Source organism: Harpia harpyja, chromosome 11, assembly GCF_026419915.1.
Source record: "Harpia harpyja isolate bHarHar1 chromosome 11, bHarHar1 primary haplotype, whole genome shotgun sequence".
Lineage (NCBI taxonomy): Eukaryota > Metazoa > Chordata > Aves > Accipitriformes > Accipitridae > Harpia > Harpia harpyja.
Window position 1 is genome coordinate 27,489,268 of NC_068950.1, and position 24,609 is coordinate 27,513,876.

At 43.3% G+C, this 24,609-nt stretch overlaps 2 protein-coding genes across 14 annotated transcripts in view; one reads left to right on the forward strand and one right to left on the reverse strand.

The window, feature by feature from the left end:
* The window catches only part of ZNF644 (zinc finger protein 644), an 83,474-nt gene that overhangs the window by 5,748 nt on the left and 53,117 nt on the right, over positions 1–24,609 (forward strand). For 2 of the 13 annotated variants that reach the window (XM_052801939.1, XM_052801933.1), the window contains exon 1: positions 23,460–23,527. The exons of 3 other annotated variants lie outside the window; for them this stretch is intronic. The gene's annotated coding sequence lies outside the window, so the exon portion shown is untranslated. Of the gene's footprint in view, positions 1–23,459; positions 23,528–23,667; positions 23,812–23,847; positions 24,191–24,609 lie in introns of those variants that run through there. 8 more of the 13 variants (XM_052801935.1, XM_052801943.1, XM_052801942.1 and 5 more) reach the window with 6 other exon arrangements.
* Positions 10,586–23,399, reverse strand: LOC128147629 (uncharacterized). Its single transcript, XM_052800369.1, has 2 exons — positions 22,775–23,399; positions 10,586–11,068 (listed from the first exon to the last, which is right to left on the reverse strand). The coding sequence occupies exons 1-2, from the start codon at positions 23,397–23,399 to the stop codon at positions 11,043–11,045; spliced, it is 651 nt and encodes a 216-aa protein (XP_052656329.1). The 3' UTR covers positions 10,586–11,042.

The following is a 24,609-nucleotide window of genomic DNA, read 5'->3' on the forward strand; positions in this document are numbered from 1 at the left end:
GAGTTGGCAGAAATGGATGTGTGCCTGAAATACCATCACATTGTGAAAGGCCATGCTGGCACGCCTGTGGTGTAAGGTGAGGGGAGTTCTGCTCTTTGTTGCCATTTTGGCGCTGCTCCTGTGAGAAGCTGGGAGTCATGTGATTGCTTTAATCCAGCAAAAATCTCTGTGGCTGATGCTGCCAAAAGGAGCATTTGTGTGCTGTGGTGGGTGGCAGAGTTGGATGAGGGAACAAATCCAACTGTGAGCTACTGCGTTGCTTCATCAGGCTGTCCTGAATGCCTGTATTGACACAAAGGAGGGAGTTGTTGGGGCAGGAAGGGAACATGGGCTCACACAGACTGAGCAATGTCACCACAGGGTCAGTGGAGAGTGAGGCTCTTGGTGCATGAGTCTCTCCCTGGTGCCTGGTTTTAGGATGTGGATGGCACTGGTGTGTCTGTGAGGGCTGCTTATGTCAGATGAAGTCCAGGGTGAATCTGTGCCCAGGTGTTAAAGCAGCGTTGGACTGACAGACCCATCCCTTCATTTTGCTTGTGCTCACTGCTAGAGTTTTTTGCTAGGAAAGGTCTCGTTCTCAGCCCTCTGTTAGGCCAGGGGAGATGTTGCGCCTCTGACTGGGTTAAAGGATGGCCTCGGGTAGCAGCAGGATTTCTGAAAGCGCCCTGCAGGCTGCATCTCCTGGCAGAGACTCCTTGCGCCCTTGGTCCTCCTCAGCTGCAGTGCAGGAGGCAGTGCAGTATTGCCCGGATGGTAGTTTTAACTCTTTGCTACCTAAAATTCAGACAGTGTCCAGGCACACAGCAGCAAATAAACCACTGGCCCCTTTGTACAGAGTCACATCCTTCATGTTGCCCCTGCTACTAGAGTTAATAATGTTGCATGCAGCTCCCCAAGCACAGACTGGGAATTAGGGAGTGTAAAGCGTGCCTCAGGGGGCTAGTAGCAGCAGTGAGTGTTTGAAGCTGGGTAATGCCCACTGGTGCTGCGTGAACTTGCTGTCAGCTAACTGTATAGATAGTGTTCAGCCTCGGTCAGCAGCAGGGCTGTAAACTGAAACAAATAGCTCAGTCCTGATTACTTTTTCTAGAGGGGATGATACAGAAGGAAATTGAATTAAAAATTAACTTTGAAATGAGCTCAAAGCTTTTTACTTACATTACTTACTTTTACTTACACTTAGAACTTTAAAACATCTGATATTAACAAAATAACCTATTTAAAATAATGGTAAACTGCCATCTGCTGGTAAAAAAGTAATGCACATAATGAACAAGCGGACTTTCAAAGTGATGAACAATTCTTTTGAATTTGACATGCTACAGTCAAATATATACATGACATGGAAGCTGCATATATTTATTTTACTGGTTTTCATCTCCATTTGCATTTTCATATAGAATATGCTAAACAGATGCCTATAACATAACTAACTTTAACAACAAGCACAGAAAACCAAAGACAATAAGAATAAAGAATGAGGACTAATAAAAGCAGACAAGCTATCAGGATGGTGACAGCCTCCAAATGTGTCCTATTTACATTGCTAATACTGAATCACAAGCACTTCCTTTTTTGATCCCCCTCATAGACCCTCCTGTATGACCAGAATTGTAGCACTGAGAAACATCTCCTGGCTTCTTCAATTTGATTTTTGTATGTGTGTGGTTCCTTAGCCAAGCTTGTAAATAGGAACTGGGTCTTTAATTGTTCCTGATTTAAGTAGGTCATCTTCACCAATACACAAATCTCTTGTCTACTTGTAAGCCAGGTCAGCTATTGAAAGGATATGGAAAATACTTATTACACAAATATGACCAGAGAAAATAATTTAGCAGAGGACCACTCCCAAATTATATGGCGTTACACAACCAGTTTCCATAAATCACAAGTATGAGTGCACTACAGGGGAGAGACTATCAGATTTCATGTTTGTATAGTGCTTACCAAGTAGGTGTGCTGAGCATGACTGGGTCCCTAAGGTGCTGCTGCACTATAAATAGCGGTATTAGCGTGAATTACCTCCAGTGCAAATACCAGGCCACTTGCCTTTTTCATATGCATGCAGTTTTCTTTTATGATTGTGGTTATTCCAAACATAGCCCATTGTTTTAGCAAACTGATCTTGTAATAGGAAATGTTTAAAATGGGCAAAGAAAAAATAGGTCAGTTCTTCCTTTGAAATCGGAGAGAAGTGTGTATTTGTAATATTTCCCAGGTTTATTTCCTTGGAGCAGGTTTGGCAGGTATGAGAGGAAGTTAAAGATTTATTTTTGGTGCTATGTACCAGATGTCATACCTGCTCTTCCGAGACAGTTGCTTTTATCTTCAGCAGTACCTGCTCTAGTAGCAATGAAAAAAGTGACTCGAATCCCATTTAAAGCATGTAGTGTGCACTGTTCACATGCCAGTAAAGGAAAGGGAAGGCTTGTTTGGGAGACTCCAGGCAGAGTCTTTATGCATCATCCTAAAGCAAACATGTTTGTATCCCTCTCAGCAGTTTTTTTGCCTGCTCAAAGAAGTGATGAATTAATGTGCCCAAATCCAGGACTTGCGACCCCAGCAGAGGCTGAAGGTCTACAAAGATGTCCAGTTTGAAGTGCCTTTGTATTTATGGGGTCTCCACATGTGGCTTGTTTTGTAGCATCCAGGTGGTTGTTTGTAAAGGACCATTTCTGCGGAATTTGCGGTGCTGTGCATACTCCATTCACACTGGTCTTAATCAAACACTGCTCAGCATCTTGCCTGATGAGGCCCCGCTTGGTGGCAGAGGAACATTAAGAATATAGGGCCAAATTCTCAGCTCAGGAAAACACTGCAGCTTTTTTTGACTTCTAGTCTGTGGAGGATTTAGCCTGTGGTGCGTGGTCACAGAAGCACATACACCCTGCTCTGGGCCCTGTTTACTGAAATGTTCCAATAGCAACATAACATGATCAAAGGGAAACAGTGCCAGGGGAGCAGCGGTGCCCATGGATACCTGTTAACAGGTGGGAGCTGAAGCACACAGTTGCCATCAAAGACACTACTGTCCTCTGCTTTGCTCTGCAGTGCTTCAATCTCCCTGCTAACAGGACTCTGCCTTCCAGCTGAAGCGTGACTGACAGTTGAAATAACAGTCCCAGTTTATTCCAGGTATGCCAGTGACCTGCATGATCTATAGGAAGGATAAGGCAAAGGCAATCAAAGCAACACGCTCCTGTAGCCTCTAAGGGCTATAAAAATGGAAACATGGGAAACAAGCTAGTAGATATGTGAAGGAAAGAAATGAGGATGGGAGTTCACTGTTCCCTGCTAATAGGCTAAATCAGGAGTTCAGTGAGACTGAGATTTGACCCAACAAGAGACAGGAGATGAATAAGAAATGATCAAAAGATAGAGCTGGTATTTCCTTCATGTTATGCTAGAATCACTCTGTTCAAAAAGTCTCCTGAACCATGGAGAGCTGGGGCGGGCAGGGTGAAGAGGTGGGTTATGGTGATGGGAGGGTATTGTCATTACATAAATTGGAGCAGTTTGGGTCTCTTTAACTGTTTAATGCCATATTCCATTTGTCTTTTCTGAGCTTACTTTGCTGTGGGATGGGGGAAATAGTGCTCACAGCATAGCTGGTTGTTTGGCTGTTTCCTCTCTGTGTTTCCAGAAAATTAAGCACTGTGTCCTGCCTATGCTATGTCAAAGGTTTGGCAAAGGGCTTTTGATGGGTTTGCCATCCTTTTGGCCAACACTTAATCCTGTTTCCTTTTCATACTATCCCTCCTGTACTAAAATGGAGTGGTGAGGCCAAGTAACAATAAAGCTACTAGTGGTTTACCAAGGAGCAGGAATACCATTAGTCAGCGGCCAGTTTCCAGCAAAGTATAGTTCTCAAGATGAATTGAGATCCTTGTCTTCTCAAGGATTACTGCATGGTGGACTCAGAAGTGATACCTAGCAGTTAAGTGCTGTTCAGAAAGCAATAAAATATTCACTTTAAAAATCAAGAAGCATGAAATAGATATTATTTTACTGGCACAGAGAAGGGGCAATGCTAAGACATCATGTAATGGCTGCACAGTTGTTAGGTTCTGTGAATATAGTGACATTTGGAGACCTGTGGTATTCATTTGAAATAAACAACGAAATAAGACTCATATGCTATATGCTTGTCAAAGCCAGGCGTAGCAATGAACTAATATGCTTATCAGTCAGGCAGTGTATATGGAGATACTCTGCTTTCACACTGTCTGCTGATTGGCATTGGGCCCATGAAGAAGCCAGGTGATTAATCTGCAGGGGCTTATTTTTTCTGAACTGTTAATGTCCTCTGTTTCAGAGCAACAGCCCATGGCTCATTAAGCAGGGAAGATTTGAATGCAAGTGTGAAGGGCAGCACACAAAGATTCTCCACACATCTCTGGTTTGAGCCTTGGAGATTAGAAAAATTGAAGTATTGGAGAGTTTGTCCTATGCTGGGACTGAACCAGTACTTTCTGAAAAGCAATGGTACTGTTAGAAAATATTTATGTATTTCAGTCAGCAGGGATAAAATCTAAAGCCACAAGGCTGTTGTAAGGTGGTAGTGGACACTTGGTACTATCCCAGAAATGCACAGCTGCCACTTCAGCTGACCTGCTGTGAGAATCATGCTCTTTTTAAGTCTGTTGCTCCATTTCTTTGGTAATTACATCTCTCTCTTGCTGCGTTCTTTCCACCCATACTGTTGTGTACTCTGGCATCAGATGCTGAGAAAGCAAATGGGGCTGCTGAGTCCAACTGCCTCAACAGAAATGCAACAAGGGAAATAAATACTAACTCTGAAAGATTTTGCAATATTAGATTAATCTTAAGAGGATCATCTTGAGATTATTAGCCACTGTTTATAGTCTGTGTTGTACCTGTTCGTAAAATTAATTTCTGTCATCAACTGAAATATTTGAAAACATGTTGATTTAGGGAAAAGATTTTTCTGACAATATGGTGTTATGTAAGCATTAATTAATTTATTAAGCCTGGTAACTTTCTTGAGAAATAGGGAAGTATTTCAACATTGTTTTTACAGATGGGGAAACTTAAGGCTCAGATGTATAGATTTAGATCTGCATATTCTAGTGTCTGCTAACTAGGCATTTGGCCCTGCTCACTTGCACTCAAGTCTTCTTCTCACCTGTATTCCTGGTCATGGAGCAGCTGTGTCCTATGCAGCTCCTGGCACCTCTCTGATTGCATCCTGTGAGCAAGTCCATGCTGGGAGGGAGGGTAGCCTGAGGATGGGACATTGTGGAAAAGGGGCAAGGAAGATAAGTGAACAACCGTCTTGCTTCAGGCTGTAAGAAAGATGTGCCAAGGTCCCATTTTGAACCTGGGAACCAGGAAAGGAGAGTGGCCGCGCAGGAGGGAGCAGATGGAGGCTCTGTGCTTCCACTCACACAGGTTCAGATCAGACAAGCAAAGACAATAAGCCAATATTGGGAATACAGACTAGAGTTGCAAAATCATGGGCCCAATCTAATAATTTATTGGCTCCAGGAACAGAAGACTGTTGTAAACTGTTGTAATTATCGTGGACAACAAGGCCACTGGAAACGGGAGTGCCCAGTACGACAAAACAAAACAAGCCTCCCCAAAAGACCTCTCAGTCCTATGGTGCAATCTTTCCCTGCTCTATGGGCTGCCCTAAATGTAACTATTATATTATTAGGTATTAACCCATGATCTGGAGTTCCACTGGGCTGTGGAGATGCAGTGACAATGGGGAAGGATTGAGGATGCTTGTGAGAAGGGAAGGCAAGCAGGTTTCAAGGATTTCTGTGCTTTGCTCTCTGCTGAACCTCTACTGTTTTTTTCTTTATTTTTCTCTCCTGTTATGCTTTAAAGTTCTACTATAAACAATTAGAGGAAATTTAGCAATAATATTGCCTGTGGAGGCTAGGAAAGTAAGAATACATTCTACATCACCACTTCCCTTTGTTTGTCTTTTTTATCTTGTTTATCTTTGATCAGCTGCAGATGAAATAACCAGCTAACTGATTTCCCATACAGAGCTGCCACTCATGCTGATGAAACTCTGCTGACATGGGAGTATGCTCTGTAGCAGTCTAGCAGTATCCATTTCTTATTCCAATACACTGACAGGTCACTCAGGGAGACTAAAAACTCTATTCTGAAGTGGAAAAGAAACTGCAATTTCAATTTTGTTTTGATTTGAAATTTTCCAGCTACCTATCAAGACCAAATCCTTGAACTATTTACTTAGAGTAACTGAAATACCCCTATTTGAAATAGTGGATATGCAAGATTTAGCCATTAAAGAGTTGGGGTAAAATTAAAATCCCCTTCAATAATAACTAAAGTCGGAGAAAATCTTTCAAGAAAATTAAACACTTGATCAAAAAGAGAGAAGGGTTATTGTCAAGAGCATAAAGATTAAACAGGAGAGTTGTCTCAGAGAATAACCATCAATGATAAGTAGCAGGCAGTTAATAATATCCCCTCAGGGATCTTCTTTTACTCATGTAGGTTTTTGGACAAATACAATATTACATTTCTTATAGTTAAAGCGTGAGAGAGCTTCGTGTCATTCCAGAGTAGCAATAAAACTTCAGTGGAATAAGGACAACTGGAGAGGTGAGGAAGAGGGTGACCCAGAAGCTGAAACGGTGGGGAACCAGTGACGGTTCTCTGCAAATAACTCTCCTTTTTAACCCCCAAATTCTGAGACCTGTTCTCAGTCTCCCTGACATGCCTCTTTTTTCATATCCAGAGCACTGTATCAGTGCTGAGGTTTTATATGGTATTGCCCCTTGTTATATAGCAGCTGAAAATGAATGAGAGACCAAGTAGACTAAGGGTGTGATTCCGTGTTGTAATTAAGAGCTGGTTTAAAGCTTGAACATGCAAATAGTTGAATTAGCAGAATTAAAGGGATGGTAATCTGCAGCCAGGGGAAGGCACATAGAGTGGAAAGGATGGGGGCAGGAGGGTCTGGAGAACCTCTCAAGCCAGCTCTGCAGCTGGAGAAACTGTAACATGAAACAGCCCTCTTGATCCCTCATTTTTCTTCTCTTATTCTCTCCTCCTTTGTAATTACAATAATAAGTCTTTTTGTTTCTTAACCGTCTTGTGGCCATTGCAAACATTTAAGAATTAATGCAGTTCTCACACGTGATGCACATGTTCTGCATGTCCCCTTGTGTCCCTCCATTTATTCATTTATCATGTACACACAAAATTCCCATAAAATATTAATCTGAAATACAAATCTCTCTTTGCATCCTCGGAGCATTTGCATATAGTAATGTTAACAAGATTATTAATTCTGCATGCACAGTCTGTGGACTGCATACAGGGCCAAATTTTTCTCAGCAACTATGCTAAAATCAGTGACAACTTCAGAAACATTATTTTCATATTAAAAATGATGAGTGGAAAGTGACAGTTTTCTAGAACTGACGTATTGTCCTTAAAACTCAAACAAGAGGATTTGAAGCTTAGTTTTCAATTCTTCCTTATGAGAATTCCTCTGTAAAAGGAATTTTATACTGCACTGTATTTCTGCCCAGTGGTTCCTAATAGATTAGTACAGTCTGGAAACAAAGAGATTTTTTTTTTTTTTTTAACAGTGCTGTAATCCATGGGGAATCTGAACATTCCTTTTGCCTTTCCTCCTTGTTGGGAACATCAGGAGTAGCTACACTTCTGTCAGCTGGGGCTAGGTTGCCCTAGAAAGGGCAGAACGCGCTGGTGCAGATGTACCAAAAATAATTCAGTGAGGCTGGAGAGAGCATCATTTTCTCGGGGGTATCAAAGAATGAAAACTGTCTGAGCGGGCGCTCGGTGAGATGGAATTGCCAGGAGGATTCTCCTGTGGTGGGGAACATCTCTGCACCTCTCTCCTGGCTACGAGCATTGGCAGGGTAGGGCTGTCCTGCCTTCCACAGAGGCGAGCCCTTAGGACACCTTGGAGGCCTGTGGAAGCTGTGGGGGGTGGCTCTGGAGCAGGGACACGTCTCCTGGCCTAGGCTTTACTCTGGAGGGAGGGAGGGAAGGAGGAAGGGGAACAATCTTGTCTAGGCCTGATGGTCTGCACTGGCCTGCTTGGATCCTTCACCTTCCAAGGCAGGCTTAAGACAAAAAGTAGTACCAACAATGAAAGATGGGTTCTTTGGTCTGCACCCAAATCCCACCAGGCACAGAAATATCAGCCATGTTACATACACCCCTTCCCCATATTCAGTTCACCCCCTAGCAAGTCATTTTGTTCTCGGTGGTGGATTGGTAAGGGGTTGCATTTCCCTCAGTGAAACCTGCATCACTGGAGGTTTCCAAAAGATTTTTACTGGGAAAGGCCCTGCAGCTGAAGTCGGACCTTTCCTTCTGCCAGAACAGGGAGAGGTGAGAGGTGGTTGCCAAAGCAGAGCAGGTCCCTCCTGCCAGGTGCCGCAGCCCTTTGGGGGAAGCCAGGGCTCTCAGTGGGGAGTGTGTAATGGGTCCCCGGTTGCTGCTTCTGGGCCTCACAATGCTCTGTCTGTGCTGCAGTAAAATCAAAGCACTTCTTCATGTTTCAGGAAACAATATATGTTCAGTTTGACTTTATTTCTCTTCTGATATTTATCTGAAATTTAGATGTCTGTAGTTTGTGAAAACAGTCAGTGCTTTACTGTCTACAGGAACAGTGCTGTCGATCCCTCAACTCCTAACTGTAAAGTATTCATTTGACCATACAGCTTTTAAAAATATTATAAATGAAGAATGTGAGACAACCTCTACAGCTGGGGTTAAGCACTTCCACGTGCTTGCTGAATCAGGGACTAAGTTGTTAGCAAGATCTTTCAGGACTGACTGGAGATCCATAAGAAATTGTCTTGACTTAACCAAGCCATCATATTTCTCTTAATCACTACTACTACATCATCTTTTTCCTTTCACTTCCTTATTATTCATGCTTAAATGAGAAACATCTGTTTCCATTTTTCACATTGTTCTCTTATGTGAGTAACGATATCAAACATCTTTTTTTTTTCCTGCACTGTGAAAGAATAAATTAGTGTTAAGTTTTGTGAAGTGCTTTAAAACACTAAAGCAAAACATCTGTTTCAGCTGCAGGTCATTAAGATGAAAAATCCTAGTCTGTGTGCAGTGCAAAACTGCCAAAAAATTTATCAGCCCAAGCACATTTCTTCACCTGTCTTTTACTATAACAACTGAAGATGGCGAAAGGACAGTAAATCTTGTCTTTGGGGATGGAGCAATTAAAAGTGCTCAGTGCTGTAATCCACAGCAGTACCTTGTAGTAATGAATCCTGGTCTGACTGGAGATGCCTGGAGGTTGCTCCAGTGTCATAGACTTCAAGCTCAGAGTCCCCTTGACCTCCACATTTTACAGCCAGCCGCAGCATTCTACAGGATTGCCTAATTCCCTGTAGATGTTTGTGTTACTGAACTTCAGCTGAAAATCCCTCCCCCTGCTCCCAGTCATTTAAGATTTGGAGATTGTTTCCAGGGCAGATGGCCAGAGTAAAGCTCAACTGGCGAATCTACTTTGCAGGTGAACTGAGATGCTCTTTACGTGCCAAAGCGCAAATGTAGAAGTCTTGTGTTCCTCTGTTGATAATGATCTTCTTTGTAAAGTACTTTGAGGTCTAGAGATGAAAAGCCAACAACTACCTGAGAGCTTGGCTATTAATAAATGAAGTAATGAATATTAACAACGAGTGCATTCACTGAATTCTATAGGAAATGCCAGACTTTTTGGGCAGGTCCTGACAAGCAGGTAATAGCTTACTCCTACAAGAGGCTGGGTCCACCCTCGTTTCCCTCTGTCTTTAATTAAAAGGTCCAGATCCTTCCTAAGTGTAAAGGAGGTGTTCAGAATCTGGTAGGAATGGGCTCCAAAACTGATGGGCCTTTTCTAGCATCTTAGGAGGAAATACTTTTTTGTTCTTCCAATCTGCTAAAGCAGCAGCCAGTGCAGTGTTTAGCAATTCTACTGCACTGTGTTCACAGCCACACTGGAACAAATCAGTGAGATGGTTTGGGGTCTCTAGCAGCCCTATGCACTTTTTTAAAGAAGTATTGTGGCCACCATTTCACTTAAACCCTGAGTTTTTTGAGACAGGAGTCTGTATGTATGTTGCTGCACTGTATCTGTTCACCTGCAGCTCTCCCCACCCCCAGCTTCTGAGCATGGTTTCCTTTTATGCACTGCTCTGTCACAGCTTGGCAAGTTTCCCAAGACAATCCATACCAGAAAGGAGAATATGGCTGCTGAGCGGCGTAGACAGGAGAAATGTCTTATGTAACAGATTCATTTAAATACTATGAAATGTTGAGACAGGCGAGACATAACTGAAAGCAAAATGCAGCCCTTAATCTCTAGCATCAGTTCTTCTGCTTGCCCTCACCATCATCAGCATCTAATAGTCACTGACTGTCTCCATTCACATCTCCATCTTTTTCAAGAAACTGCCTGCGGCAGAATGTACAAACAGCTTGGCAAGCGGTTTTAGGGGCAGGGTTTCTATTTATTTTTTTTTCTCCTAATTCCTCATGAGCCTCATGAGCATTTCCCCGCTAATATGCCTGTGGCATCATTAGGTGTTTAATGAGAGTGACGTTGCCTGAATATTATTGTTTTTATAGCTCATTTTATTTTGACAAGTCTTCAGGTTTGTGGCAGTTTATAGTGTGCAGACTTCTCCTTCCTATATCTGACTTTTAGAATTTGTAGAAATATTTATCACAGAGGTATTGTCATAAAACCTGAAATAATGAATTGTCAACATTCATTATGTTCAAGTGCAATATATGTTCGACACCACAGTAGTTTAATGACATCAATTAATTATTTTAGTGTATTTCTTTTGTATAACTGAAGCATCAGGAATAGTCCAATAATGGCTGCATCTCAGATAGCAGTTCAGTGCAGTTCTGCAGATAAACAATCCTGTTTGGCTTCTTTTAGCAGCTCCCTGAAAGACCAGCGTGGACTCCAGCAGGTCGTGGATCACAGTCTTGTTCCTCCTCTTCCTCACATCCAGAATCTTGATCATTATATGTCGTGCTCAGACAAAAAATGCCAGCATTGTACCTGCAGAAAACAAGACTGCTAAAATTGTAAGTCTTGAACAGATGCATACAATGTCATTTTACCCCCTGCGTTTTGACTACATGTTGGCTGTGCTGCATCCATTTCTTTACTGATTAAATTAAATGGATGCAGTTTTTGTGTACAGACAAGACCATAATTCTTACTTAGGAATATGCCATCTTCATTTACCATGTCATGTGGATGATCAATGCTAAGCAGTGCATTTATTCAATAGCTATGTCTATGCAAGAAAAATGGTGATATTTTTAACACACTAACTAATGCCCATTAACTTCTTACTTTTATATTATCTTCCAAGTGATTTTAACTGGTTTAGGATGCTGTTGCACCTTGTCTTATTGCCACAGTGGCAGAGCCTTTAAAACAGCTAGCTGCTGTCACGAATTTAGCTTGCTTGCCTTTACTAAGATGAGGAGAGTTTTGGGGGAGAAGGACAGTGAAGGTACTCTTGCTGCTTCCTTGTGTAATGTGTGTCCTGCATGACAGTAAAGGGGAAGAAGCTGCATGTCTCTGCAGTCCCTTTTCTCCTCCCACCACACGACAGCATGACTGCACAACCATTTTCTTTTTGGGATTCCCCATTGCTGGTTAGATGCTATAGGCCCCAGAGGTCTATGCCTGTGTTCCCAGCACAGCTACAGCCAGTGGAGCTGCACAGCCCCCGGAGCAGACGATATTAACAAAACTGTAATTGTATACATAGCTACTGTTTCAAATGTTCATATCCTGGCTTCCAACATCTCTATTTTTATGTCTTTGTTTATATTTAATAGCAGTTACAGCGGTTAACTGGCTTTATTTTGGAAACCTTGACATTTCTCTTGCCAGTACTGAAGCTGTGAAGATCAGAAACAAGGATGTGCCTTTTTACTCTGTTTCTTCTGATAGGTTTTGTCATTTGGCAACTGTTGTTCTATTAGACTTTGCAGAATTTGGACAGGATTCTGATCTCCTACAAAGTGACACACACGCTTATTAGAATGCAGGAGCAGGTTTGGGGCCTTTTTTCTGATACACCATGCTGAGTGCCATGCATGAGAAATTAGAGTCTGTCTGTTATTATGTGACCAAACAGCTGCAGGAACTTCTAGTGAGTGCTTTTAAATAGTAGTAGAATAAAAATTGAAATAATATTCCCATAAAGCAGAATGTAAAGCACAGACTCTCCTTCTGCAAGTCTCCCAGGCTCTAGAAGAGAATGATGAAATCTGGACCAAGCCAGCCCTCTTACACTTATAGTTCCATTGAAGTAAAATAAAAAATAAGGAGAAATTTTGGATTCTTCTACAAGGTCTTTCATGATAGTTCCTATTTCCATAGTTTTCAAACCCAGCCCAGCATAAAGAGAAAAAAAAAAAAGAAAAAAGAAAATTGTAATTTCTAAATTAAATGAAATACCAGACATGAGACTTTTTTCATTCACTGCCTCAAAGGCATATTTTTAAAAATCATATAACCTTTGGGAGAAAGGATCCCATGGTTAGGATGCATCGCAGTTGACATTGATACATACTACATTTTATATTAGGTTATTTTTCCTTTTAGGTGCACAGGTTATCAGTCATATGGCATTTCCAAATAAGCAGTGGGGAACTCCCCAAGCCATTTAATTTTCCTGCTCCTCCTGGGAAATGGGATTTGTTCAGTCAGCCTCCCTGCAAGTAAAATATCCTCATGCCACTCAGAACAAAAGAACTGCCAAATGTAGGGAGGCCAGCTAGCTTTGTCCTTCTGTCCAGTAGAACTGCTCCTGTGCTACCATTAAGGCTCTACTGCCTGAGCATTGTGTGCCCTCTGGGGCTCCCTGGGAGTGCTCCAGCTAGGATGCTGCGGGGGGATTCCTCAGAAACCTTCTCTGTTTTCCCCACACACGCACACATACAGTCTGGACCATACCCACTCCTCAGTGCCTTTCCCTGGAGCACCCCCATACCTGTCCAACAGAGCCATATGGCTTGGCCCTCACACTACAGCTCTGCACCTATACGTGTGCCATACCTGCCCAGACGTGTTCAGCACCATCCGGCCTTGTGGTCTTCTGGTTTACAGTGATGTGCCCTCATCGCCTCCCCAGGCCAGGCCCCTCCACCTGGCCCTGGGCTGCCATCTGCAAGCACTTTGGCCTTCTCACAGTCTTCCTCCACACTTGGGAGGCCCCAGCTACAAGCTAAGCCTTTCTTGCTTCTGTTAACCCAGAGGAGGATCAGCCACCTTCTTTCCCAGAAGGAATAATGACCCCCTTCTCCATATTGTCTGCAAAGTAAAAGGAGAGCACTACAGAGTCTGTTTCTGAAGTGAAGGCCTGAGTGGGTCATCTCAGAATGGACTGAGAGTCCACAGAGGTGCTAGCTATCCCAGGGAGGGGATCAACAGGCTGCTGCAGCAAGATCAGAAGGGTGGGGATCAGTAGGCTTCTTACATAAAGGTAGGGGTGTGTAGGTTGCAGGTATGTGGCACAAATGTGCTGATATCACGAGTACTAGAAAGGCCTCATGTGGTATTCTGCTGATGTTGTGGGATAGATGTGCCTCATTTGCTGTGCCATGCAGATGTGCCTAAGAGACCTTGAGACCTAACACAGCATGTAGGGGCAGCCCCTGTGCAGCTACCTTGATTCCCAGCATCTCTGCATTCAAGGGCTCTTCCACTAGCTGTTCCCCTCAAGCTGTACTTTACAGTGACCCTTTTCAGCGGGAGGACTATAGAAGGGCCAAGGTTAGCATATACCTGGGGTTAGAAATGGCGGCTCCATGTCCTGAATGTTCACCATGATTTCCAGCCCTGCCCTCTTGCTAACATCAGGTATCAGCCCCCTGAACTACTGTGGAGCACTATGATCTCCTGTTGGTGGGTCCTACACAGCAAAAGCAGTATGTCCTCTCAGATGGCATTTTCAGCCTCTCTGCTCTCAGCGTGCTGGAGAGTTGTTTGATCAACACAAGCTTTGACAGTCAGGCATCATTAATTTTCCACAGCCTATTACTTGAAACTCCTGAAAAGACAGGCTGTCGCTGTTCCTCATAGCCCTTGCTGGCCTGTACTGCCTGCTGCACTGTCCTGCTGCACTGTCCTGCTGCAGCACAGGAGTGCTGCATGCCTTGAGCCACTGCTCTCCTTCATTGGGCCTAGGATTTAAATTCTGTGAGGAAAAAAAGAATTCTCAATATATAATTGTTTCTTTTTAAAGGATGAGATAAACTATAACACATTAATGATAGAAGTGACTGTATACAATTCATGCTTAGTGAGTACCCATTGTCTTAAATTAATCCTAATAAGCACTGTTTTCCCCAGCATGTGCCATTTTAACAGTCATTGTGAAAAGCTGTGCTTCCTAATGTACTATCACAAATGTGATGAAACCCTCCTCTTTTAGAAAGCATAATTGATAAAATGTGACAAAAACATGGTTGTTGCTTATTTGTAAATGGGATACTTTTAAAAGTACTCTCAGTCTTACATTGATTGGGTTAAATGACTTGCTGATTAAGACGTCTACATGAAATATTAAACCACCATTATCTGGCTCCTGTTAAGATTCAAAATCAGGATTCTCTTTTGTGCAGAGTAAGTAAAAACTGTTCTGCTGTTTTAAAGCAGAATATAAACATGGTAACTCAAAGCCAGAGGTATATTTGAATGACAATTCACACCTTATTTTAATTTTACTATGCTTGGGATGGAATTAGAGACACATCTGATACACTAGTAAATAGATTTGAGTGCTTCCTGAGACTATTCAGACTTCTTTTGCTGAAATTCCCAAAATGAAACTACTCTGCTGACGATTTCTGCTTTTACAGATACCCCATTTTTACTCTATGAATTATCTGCATGGTCTAACTAAAAATACATTTCCAAAGCCTCACCTGAGTCCATTTCCACACACTGACCTATGAACACATTGTTGGAAACCAGAGCCAAGGGATGTAAAACTGGGACAAATTTTAAAAGTGAACATGACTGTTCTTCTAAGTTTCCTCATTCTTTCTTTTGTCTGAGAAACCTCTACGCAGCATGCATTCCAGGATACTGAAATAACTATTTTACAGTTATTTTAAATATGTGGATTTCTATTAGTAGGAAAATTGGTGCTAGAATTTTCTTTCTTTGAGCCTGGTTGAAAGCTCATTAAAGTCTTTGCAGCTGTTTCACTGAGCTTATAATGAGACATTTTATGTTCCTATGAGCTTCACACTAAAAGCAGTAGTATTATAATACAAGATCTGCCTGCAAATCCCAAACCTAAGACAGTATTTCCTGAATGGGATAATGGCAAATGAACTGCTGTTCAAAATAATTCATCTGAGAGTTTAGGCAGGATGTGATCTGGAAATACTAAATGAACAAGAAAGAAGCAAAAGTTTTAATACAGCTTTGATCATTGTACTGAAGATACTTTTTGGCAGATGAGTGGTAATGAATGTTGCCAAGCTGAGGCATTAGGAGATGCTTCTCCTCTGTTGGCATAGAGAGGGACCAGCAGGGACGTTGGAAATAAAAAAGTTATTGGGTAACAAAACTTGCATTCTAATAATCCTAGGTTGTACCTTGCTCTCTTCATTTTTGTCAACCTACCATGCCATATACTGATTCTGTACAACCACAGAATCTGATAAAGAATTTTTCAAAATTGCATATTAACTCTGAGACTGCGTAAAACTATCACAGTTTTATATAGTTCTTTTTCCCCTCCTCTTCAGGATTCAATTACAAAGATGTCTGTTTTCATGCCCTAAAGATACATACTTATCTATACAGTACAATATACTCTAAAAAGGCTTTTGTAGGTTTTTTTAAGCTTTATCTCTGATGTTAGAAAACTCAGCTATATGCATAATTAATTGTCTTGATCAAAACCAAACTCCTTACAATTAAGAAACAAACAGAAGGTATGGCATATCAAACAGACTTTCTGCTGCTATGATGTTACCTAAACACAAAATAAGCCCCTCAGTACTTCCCCATTAATAGTAATAAAGTGCTTTTTTGCTTTCTTTACTACTTCTTTAAATATGATTATGTCTTCCCATACACAAACCTCTGGTACTTTACAAACAAACTTGAAACTCCTGAAAGGATGGTCTGTCACTGTTCCTCATAGCCCTCGCTGGCCTGAACTGCCTGCTGCACTGTCCTGCAGCACAGGAGTGCTGCAGCAATAATAATAAATATAATAAAGACTTACATAATTGTTTGTGTCAAGCATAAGGACAAGAGGGTGTATGTCCATCAAACTTAATGAAATCACAATTGCTGACGTAGCAATTGCCTACCAGGCAGAACAGTAGGAAGTTGTGGGGAAAAGAAGGCGGTTTGAAATCCTGCCTGGTATGTAGTTATACACTGGCAATGACATTGGCAACTGAGAGATGCTGTTCATTTTTCAAGTGCTGCTAAAACATATGGCACTTGCTTATAAACGCAAAGGTTTTTGGTGAACATGTCTTCACTTGGACTTTTGTCCTGACACCTCCATCTGGCCAGATGACTTTGAAGTACAAAAATAGTGGGGGTTGGCCACCAAAACCTTTTCCTTTTTGTGAGGGTGTTGAAATGGTATTGAGCTGAGGAAGGTGACTTTCCCCATGTTGTGCTACCCGTGTCCCTCACTGGGACATGTAGAAGTCAAAAATTTGGAGATGGAGTGTGCATGATAATTCCCCACATTAACATTGCTCACGTCTCTAATATATGCTGTAGGCGTGGGTGTTACCCTAATGCTAGTCACACAGGTGGGCATAGGGAGAAGTGGGGTGTGACACTAGAAGGAGACCACAACGTGGCACGCTTACAGGTCTAGTGTGATTTCCTTTTCATCAGTAACACTTTACCAGCATAGGACAGTCACGGCGAAGGTCAGGCATGTGGTCAGTAGCGGTAGGAGCTGGACTCTTTTAAGCCCTGTCCTCTACAGGGATACGTTAAGGTTACCAGTTTGACGCCTGAAACAGGGAACTTGAAATGACTATCTCTGTCTTTTCTCTGTGTGACATTTTTGCACTATAATGTGAACTGAATCGTCAGACCGGGTTAAGCAGAGCTCTGATATTTTATACCTATTATATCTAGGTCCTTTCCATCATCTATTGAAGGCCAGTTTATTGCCACAGCTTTCTTCCTCTCACACTAAATTATAATTCATCAACAGACTCAGGAAGAAATTTGTTATGGTTCTGTTGCTGATAGCATATTTTCATATATTAATACTTCCTGTGTGTAATGCAAATGGCAACCCTCCAAGGCAATACATTGTTGTTTTTAAGAAGGTCAGTCCTATAATATATGGTGTTATTTTCCTACACTAATCTGCTTTCTTGTGAGCTTTGAATTCTGCCAGACTTGAGCTCGGTAAGTTCAGACATGAGAGATGTCAGATCCTCCTAAAGGGAACAAAGATGTAGGCTTAACTGTCATCTTTGTAATGTGGGATGAATTAGAATAACGCAAGATAAAAGAAAGTAAGCATAAAGACCAAGGTTAATTAATTACTATTGGTATTTAATCCAGGATTTGTTAATTGGCATTGTTTATTATGGTGGTACCTGAGGAGCAGCTAAGAATGGAGCCTCGTGTGCCAGGCAGACAGCGTGGCCCCAGCAGCTGCTCCTCTCTGATCAGCAGCAGATGACAATAACACTCCTTCGTGGTGAGACTGAAAACAGGAGACAACTGTGGGAGGCTGGGTATGGAGCTGCTGCCCTCCTGACAAAAGCTGTTTTGTAATTGCTAGCGCCGGCCTAGCCAAGGGGAGCAGGTCTAAGCAACAGGCACGGTGTTTTCACACTGGTGCCTATGGACAGAAGCCTCGCAATGGGGAAACGGAGTGCCAGTTACCTTTATTATGTAATGTGGGAAATCTTTTCCTAGCTGGCAGATTTAAAACAGTTTACAACAGTACTACAGTTCTAAAGGCAGTTCACAGTGGCAAGCAGTAGTATTTCCCTAGGCAGAGTTTCTAAATATCCTTCTGTTGCAAAATATTTTATTTCAGGACTAACCTTACCTTGGGATCACTGTTAAGAGAGCCATAGGTTTTAATGGCTGATGGTTTTAATTTTACCTATACCTTCTTACCGTTTTACTGGTAATTCCAAAAGTTTAATTGATACTGACAAAGATGACTAGAATATCTTGATTTATAGCAGAGACTAAATTTATATTATAAATAAAATACATTTTTTGTTCTGAAAAATAGACAAGACTAGACAATCCTCTAATTAACGTTGACAACTGTATTTCAAAAGAGGCTGTGACAAGCCAACAAAACATGAATCAACAGCTCAAACAACAAAAAGTTAAGAAAAGTCATTTTTCCTCTTTCAGTTTTTACAACATTGAAATAAATCAAACTGCTCCAATTCATTCCATTATTAGTTCTTCTAAAATTGCAATGGAAATGATGTTAATTACTGTTTGTTGAAACGACCAGTACATTGAGTTCCTAAATTTGTTGATATTGGTGAAATGAGTACTGTATCTTTGTAAGAAAGGCCAAGAAACCAGAAACATCTCTGTAGGGTGAAAAGAAAAACTCTGTGGCAAGTTAAGCAATAACACACAGATATCTTTCACATCATGTTTCTGGGGCCTTGTTTTTGTAGTTATGAGGGTCTAAGAGCAAAGACAAGACAAACTTTATAGGTAAAGGTAAGATATTTTATTAGAACAACCATCTTACCTGAAAAAAAAAAAGCATTATGTCTTGGGTACTCAAAAACTGCTCAACTTTTTCAATTTATAGTAGTGGATTTAATAAAAGATGCTACTTTTTCCTATAAACCCCATTTTTGTTTGAAATTCAGACATCAAGGATCATTTCAATTTTGAAAATGTTATGGAAGACAAAATTTTTTACCAAAGGCTACGGTATAAAGATGAGATCAAAGTAGTCAATGGAGAGGGGAAATGGTTGGGATAAATAAATGTATCCATTACATGAGTGCATTGCTATTTTGAAAATCATACAGGCTTAAATTGTTCTACAACTCAAAACTGTATAATTTAATCTTTTATCTGTTGTTGTTTTGGTTGCTATATACAGGATAAGTAGAATATTTTGTTATTGAAAGAAATGTGTCAAGTGAAAATGAAATTTTCAAAGAATGATACATATAGTGGCTGTATTTCCATGGTGAAGCTTTTTGCATAGAGTTAATGAAGTGCTTGGGGTCCTAGGGAATAAAAGGTGCTATATAAATGTAAGAAATTATCATTAAAAAGTTTTTCCCTCCAGGCATTTGGGATTTTGCTGTGTGTGTTACAAGGAGGCATTTCCAATCTTCTTTCATTCAAAATGCTTCAGCTTAGACCTGCTCCAACTCTCCCTCTGCAGCTTCAGCTACAAAAATGTTTATATCAAGAAACCATTTCTAAATTGGTTTCAGTTAATCATATTTTTGCTGCTAACATGAAAGAGCCTGCCTTGGTTTAAGCTTTTTATAACCATGTTGAAGACCGGGAGGAACTAGGTAGCAACCTCCTCTCAAGAGGTTTTCAAATGCTGTTTTAACCATTATTAGGCCTTGTCTGCATTGGTGGAGAAATAATACAGGACACAGCCAGAACTCCTGGAAACAAAAAGCCAGCTATGCAATATCTGGCTTAATTTTCAAGAATCGTATCGTATGGTCCTTTACTGGCCGCACATGTTCTTTCACTGATCTTAGAGAGCCTCACTGGAGGCTGGTCTCAAAATTTCTATTTCATGCACACATGCAATCCCAATTTTGCATCATTTTGTGTATATTTCTCAAGTCTTCTTTATCCAACATGCAACCTTTAAGATCGTCTACTACTTTTCACATATTATAGGCATAAGTGGCAGAGCTGGTGGAATTAGAAATCAAAACAATAGTTCTGACACCACTGGACATAATCTTTTACCGCATTGCCATTTTGATGAAATGTTGCAGTTATGTGCTCCATGAATTCACGCCAGATGTGGATTTTTCTTTGGATCCACCGATTGTGTGGATCATAAGCATTTTTTAAAGAGTCCACTACTGCTTATGGAATTGGGCCTTTTAGCTCAAGTAGTAGGTTGAGGGATTAAACAAAGTGCTAGATATCTTTAAACTCTTAATAAAATTGTGAGATTTGGCAGCATTAGAACTAAAGTTCAGATTTCCTTATGCTAACCATTTTACTTGTTCACAGATTGATGTGAAACATAGTAAACCACTGCATCTTCTACAAGTTAGTGCTTTTACAAAATTTGCTGTTTTCCTTCAACTATTAATTGCGGAATTGAAACAAGAATTGCTGTTGCTTAAAAATTATCTGCTAGGGGACAAAATATATGTAAGTAAGAGTGATTACCTTAAAATAATTGGGTACAATAAAATATATGATATTCAGCAAGAAGCACAGGGTTAGTATTAATATTTGCTTTTTCATGTCTTTATTGTTTGTATTTTGGTTAGCATGGAGCACATATGACCAAGAATCTTAGAAGAAATCTGTGGATTGCATGAGATTATCATGTTTCTTGTGTTTAAGAGCAGTGGAAAACTGTCCATACATGCTCCAAAATATCAGAACTTGATTATATAAATATATCTTTTCAGAAAACAAGCATAATTCTCAGAAGAATAACATTAGCACTTATTAGGGGACTGAGTGCTTTAGGGTACTGTTAATGAAATTCATAGCCTTTTGCCTGTGGGCTATCAGTTTGAATTCAGTCTAACTCAGTGGAGATTAAAAATTGGCCTATTTAATGGCCTTTTAGTCATCTCTAATGAGATGAGTTTGGTGGGTCTCAGTCCCATAATATAAAGTATTCACACTGCCTTCTCCTAACTGGCAAGCTCCAGAGAAACCCCCAAATTTAATGGATTCTGGGGAAAATTAATCTCTAGTACCATGAAAAAAACAAAGAAAAGCAAAAACCTTGATTCACACAAGTTACATGAGCACTAACAAACATGTTATTTTTAAATGTGGAATTTATAGTGATATACAAAGTCTATAAATTAGCAAATTAGCTGAGCACGTGATGTGTTGCCACACAGCTATACAGAATGTAACATGACAAAGACTCCCAAAGGGGATATCTACACCTGTGCGTAAGATCACACCAACACATTAAATGTTTAAATGTCTCTGGGATTAATTTCTATCAGAAAAATATAGGATCATAACAGATATCTGGATAGTAACTGTAGTTATAGAAAATGATGCTGGAAACAATGATTGCCTAATCTGCCTCCATTACTTCACAGCAGTCTGATCTTTTTTTACAGATATTTAATTTAGTCTTAAAAAAAAAGTTAATGGTGTTTCCAGAACCCTCCAGTGAATAAATGCCAGTTTTATTTATCCATATCATACCAAAACCCTTCCCAATGTCTAACCTAAATTTCTTTCAGTGCAGTTTGAAAGTGTTAGTTTTTGCTCTGTCTGCAATGGATTTAGTGAACAACGTATTTTTCTCCCCATAGTCTTTTCTTCTCTAGACTAAAAAAATCTCAAGCATTCCTATTTTCAATTAGGGTCATGTCTTTTAAAAATGTTGGGGTTTTTTTCCTTCCTTGTACTCGCTTCTACTGGACTTTTTTGAAGGAAATTTTTCTTGAAATGCAGAGCCCAAATCTGAATACAGTATTACAGCTGAGGCTTTGCCAGTATTAAATATGAGAATTTCTTCGTATGTCCTAGATATGACAGTTCTGTTTACACATCTCTCCGTACCGCAGCTTTTTTCACAACAGTGTGACATTGTTGACGCATGTTCAGTTTGTGATGTACTCTGATCCCCCACCCCTTTTCTGAAGGCCCGGTGTTTGTCTGTTCCCAGTCTTGCAATTGTTATTTTCCTGCTTAAATGTTGAAGTTGGCATTTGTATTTATTCATCTGCGTCCTATTTCTGCAACCAGTTTGTCAAGAACATTTTGAATTCTTCTCTGGTCCTGCAACACGCTCCCGGCTCTGCCAGTTTGGCATTGTTGGCAAATTCAATCCATGTAACCTGTACTCCGTCATTCACATAATTAGATTTGGTACCAAACTCACGACATACCCACCTCCAAGGAACCATATTTGCTATGTGTCACAGCAAAGCATTGCTGATGTAGTTTTGCACCACTGCAGAGTCATTTCTTTATGATATGTCTTTTACTTGCTCAATTAAGAGTTCTCTGAGATGGTGTCAAAAGCCTTACTTAAGTCAAGCCACAACAGATCTACCACTACTCCCATCCAAGGCCCGTTATACTGTCACAGCATGGGATGAGTTTGGCTTGCTAAGATTTTCTTGACAAATCTATGTTGGCTGTAACTTATCACTTCATTAGGCACCATGTACTTAAAGATGTGTGATTATTTGCTTCAGTACTTTTCTGGGAATAGAGGCTGGAATGATTGACAGTTCTTGGCTCTACCTATTCACTGCTTTTGAATTGTATGTGCTGTGTTTTTCCTTTTCCTCTCTCCTGAAATCTCAGTTGTCTTTGTGAGCTCTCAGTGACGACTCCTCACACCTCTAACATTGCCTTAATCGACTTCTCACTCTAGTGTGAAATCCTCTGGGCCTAGCAAGTCTGAAGAAAAAAATGTAATTTATCAAAGCAGTCTCTACTTTACATGTTTACTATTCTCCTCTGAGTCCCTGCCCTTTTGAATCGGGGTTTGCCACCAGAAGCAGTGATGTGAAAAAAAAAAATGGCACCGAATGCTTCTACCTTCTTGGTGTCCCCTCATAGCGTCCCGCCTCCCCGAATGGACTGACAATCCCCGGGTCGTCTCCTCTCGTCGCTCCTCTGCTCTCAGGTTTCCTGTTCCCCTCTCACATCGTTCGCCAGCCGCGGCTCGTCGCAGGAGCCTGCCTTTCTCACTGGCACGGCGAGCGCCTTTGTACAGCTCCCGCAGCACTTGACCTAGTTTTCCACTTTCTGCGGGAAAGGCACCGCCAAGCAACTGGCACTCCGACGTTCCCGCTCCCGAGCGCGCTGCACGGCTCGGCGCAGGTGAGGGGAGGCCGCGCCGGGCGGGCGGCAGCCTCACTGGCAGTCTGCCTTCTGAAGAAAGGTCTTCAGGAAATCGTCCTCCCGCCTGCGGAAGGCATTTCCTCCTTGCCCTCAGAGCCCTGCCGGCAGCGACCCGCTGAGGGCCGGCCTGCGGGGCCGGGGCTACCGCCCGCCCTGGGGGAGCCGCGCCCGGCGGTAACGGTCGTACACCTGCCACCAGCGGGAAGCGGGGCGCCCGCTCTCTCCCCCCCCGCCGAGTCGCTGCGGGAGGGGGCTGGGGAGCGCCGGCGCGCCGAGGCCGCACGCATGCGCGCTCCGCCCCCCCGGGACGCGTGTGCATGGGGGGCTGTGCGCGCGCGCGCGCGCGTAGCCGCGCGCGGAGTGGCGGGGGCCGGGAAGCTTGCGCGGTGACGTCATGACGCCGCGCGCGGTACGTAACCCCGGCGTGACGCACACCCCGGCGAGCCCGTGAGTTTCCCGTTATGCATTTTTTTTTTTTTTTTAATGCCCTCCCCCCGCCCCCCCGCCGGCAGCCAGGAGGGGAGGGGAGGGGGCGCGCGCGCCGCTCCGCGCGGCGCCGCGTGGGGCGGGGGCGGCGGCGGCGCGGGCTGAGGCGGGCGCGGCGAGCCGGCCGCCCTAGCGGCGGTTGGCGGGGAGGGCGGCTCTGCCTCCATCCTGCCGCATCGGGGAACATGGCGGCCACCTCCGACCTGGTGCGGCACCGCGACTCGGCCGCAGCCGCCCGCGCCGCGGTAAGTGGCCGGGCCGAGGCGGCAGCGGTGGCGGCGCGGCGGAGAGAGGGCGGGCGGGCGAGGCGCTCCCCGCCCCGGCCCTCCTCGTCGCCTCCCGCCGTCCCCGCCGTCGCCCCTCGCCCCCTCCTCGAGCCGGCGAGCGGCCTCCCCGGTGCCCCGGCCGGGCCGGACACAAAGGGTTGTGCCGAGGAGGGTTTGTTCGGTCACATGAAGCGGCGCAGCCAGTGAGCGCGGAGCTGGGAGGGGGGGAGCGGGGCCGCCGCCATTGCCAGGCGCGGAGGAGCTGGGCAGCCCGGTGCCGCCGCCGCCGCGGGGCCTAGGGCGCGGGGAGAGCCGCCCGGGGCCGGGCCGCCAGCAGCGCGGGGCCGCGGGGAGCCAGGTAACGCCCCGCGCGGCGCCGCCGCGGCCGGGGCAGGAGGATGCCGTCGCTCGGGGGTGGCCGGGGTCACCCTGGGAGGCTCCGGCAGGCGTCGGTCCCCTCCCGCCGCCTAGCCCCGGCGTGCCGAGGCGGCGCGGCGGGTCCTGCGGGGCGGCCCTGCGCTCTGTTTCTCGCCGCTTCGCTGCTGCTCGCTTCGCTAGTGCGGGTCGCCACGCAGGCTGTCCACCCGGGCTCACGGTCAGCCCGCGGAAGGCTGCCTGCTGCCGTACTGGGGCGGGGGTAACGTGCGACCCCCTCCCTCCCCTTCGTTCCCTTCCTTCCTGGCGTAAAGCAGGGCGGCTCTGAAACGCACGGCGTTGTTACAAAGGGCTGGCAAGTTCCTGGCCGGCGTGCCCTACGTACCGGGGGCAGCGCCGCTG

Coding starts and splice junctions, on each gene's coding strand:
- LOC128147629 (XM_052800369.1), bottom strand. CDS start 23,399: ATGCACACGCGTCCCGGGGGGGCGGAGCGCGCATGCGTGCGGCCTCGG. Junction 11,069..22,774: donor TATGAGGGGACACCAAGAAG/GTAGAAGCATTC, acceptor TGTTTTCTGCAG/GTACAATGCTGGCATTTTTT.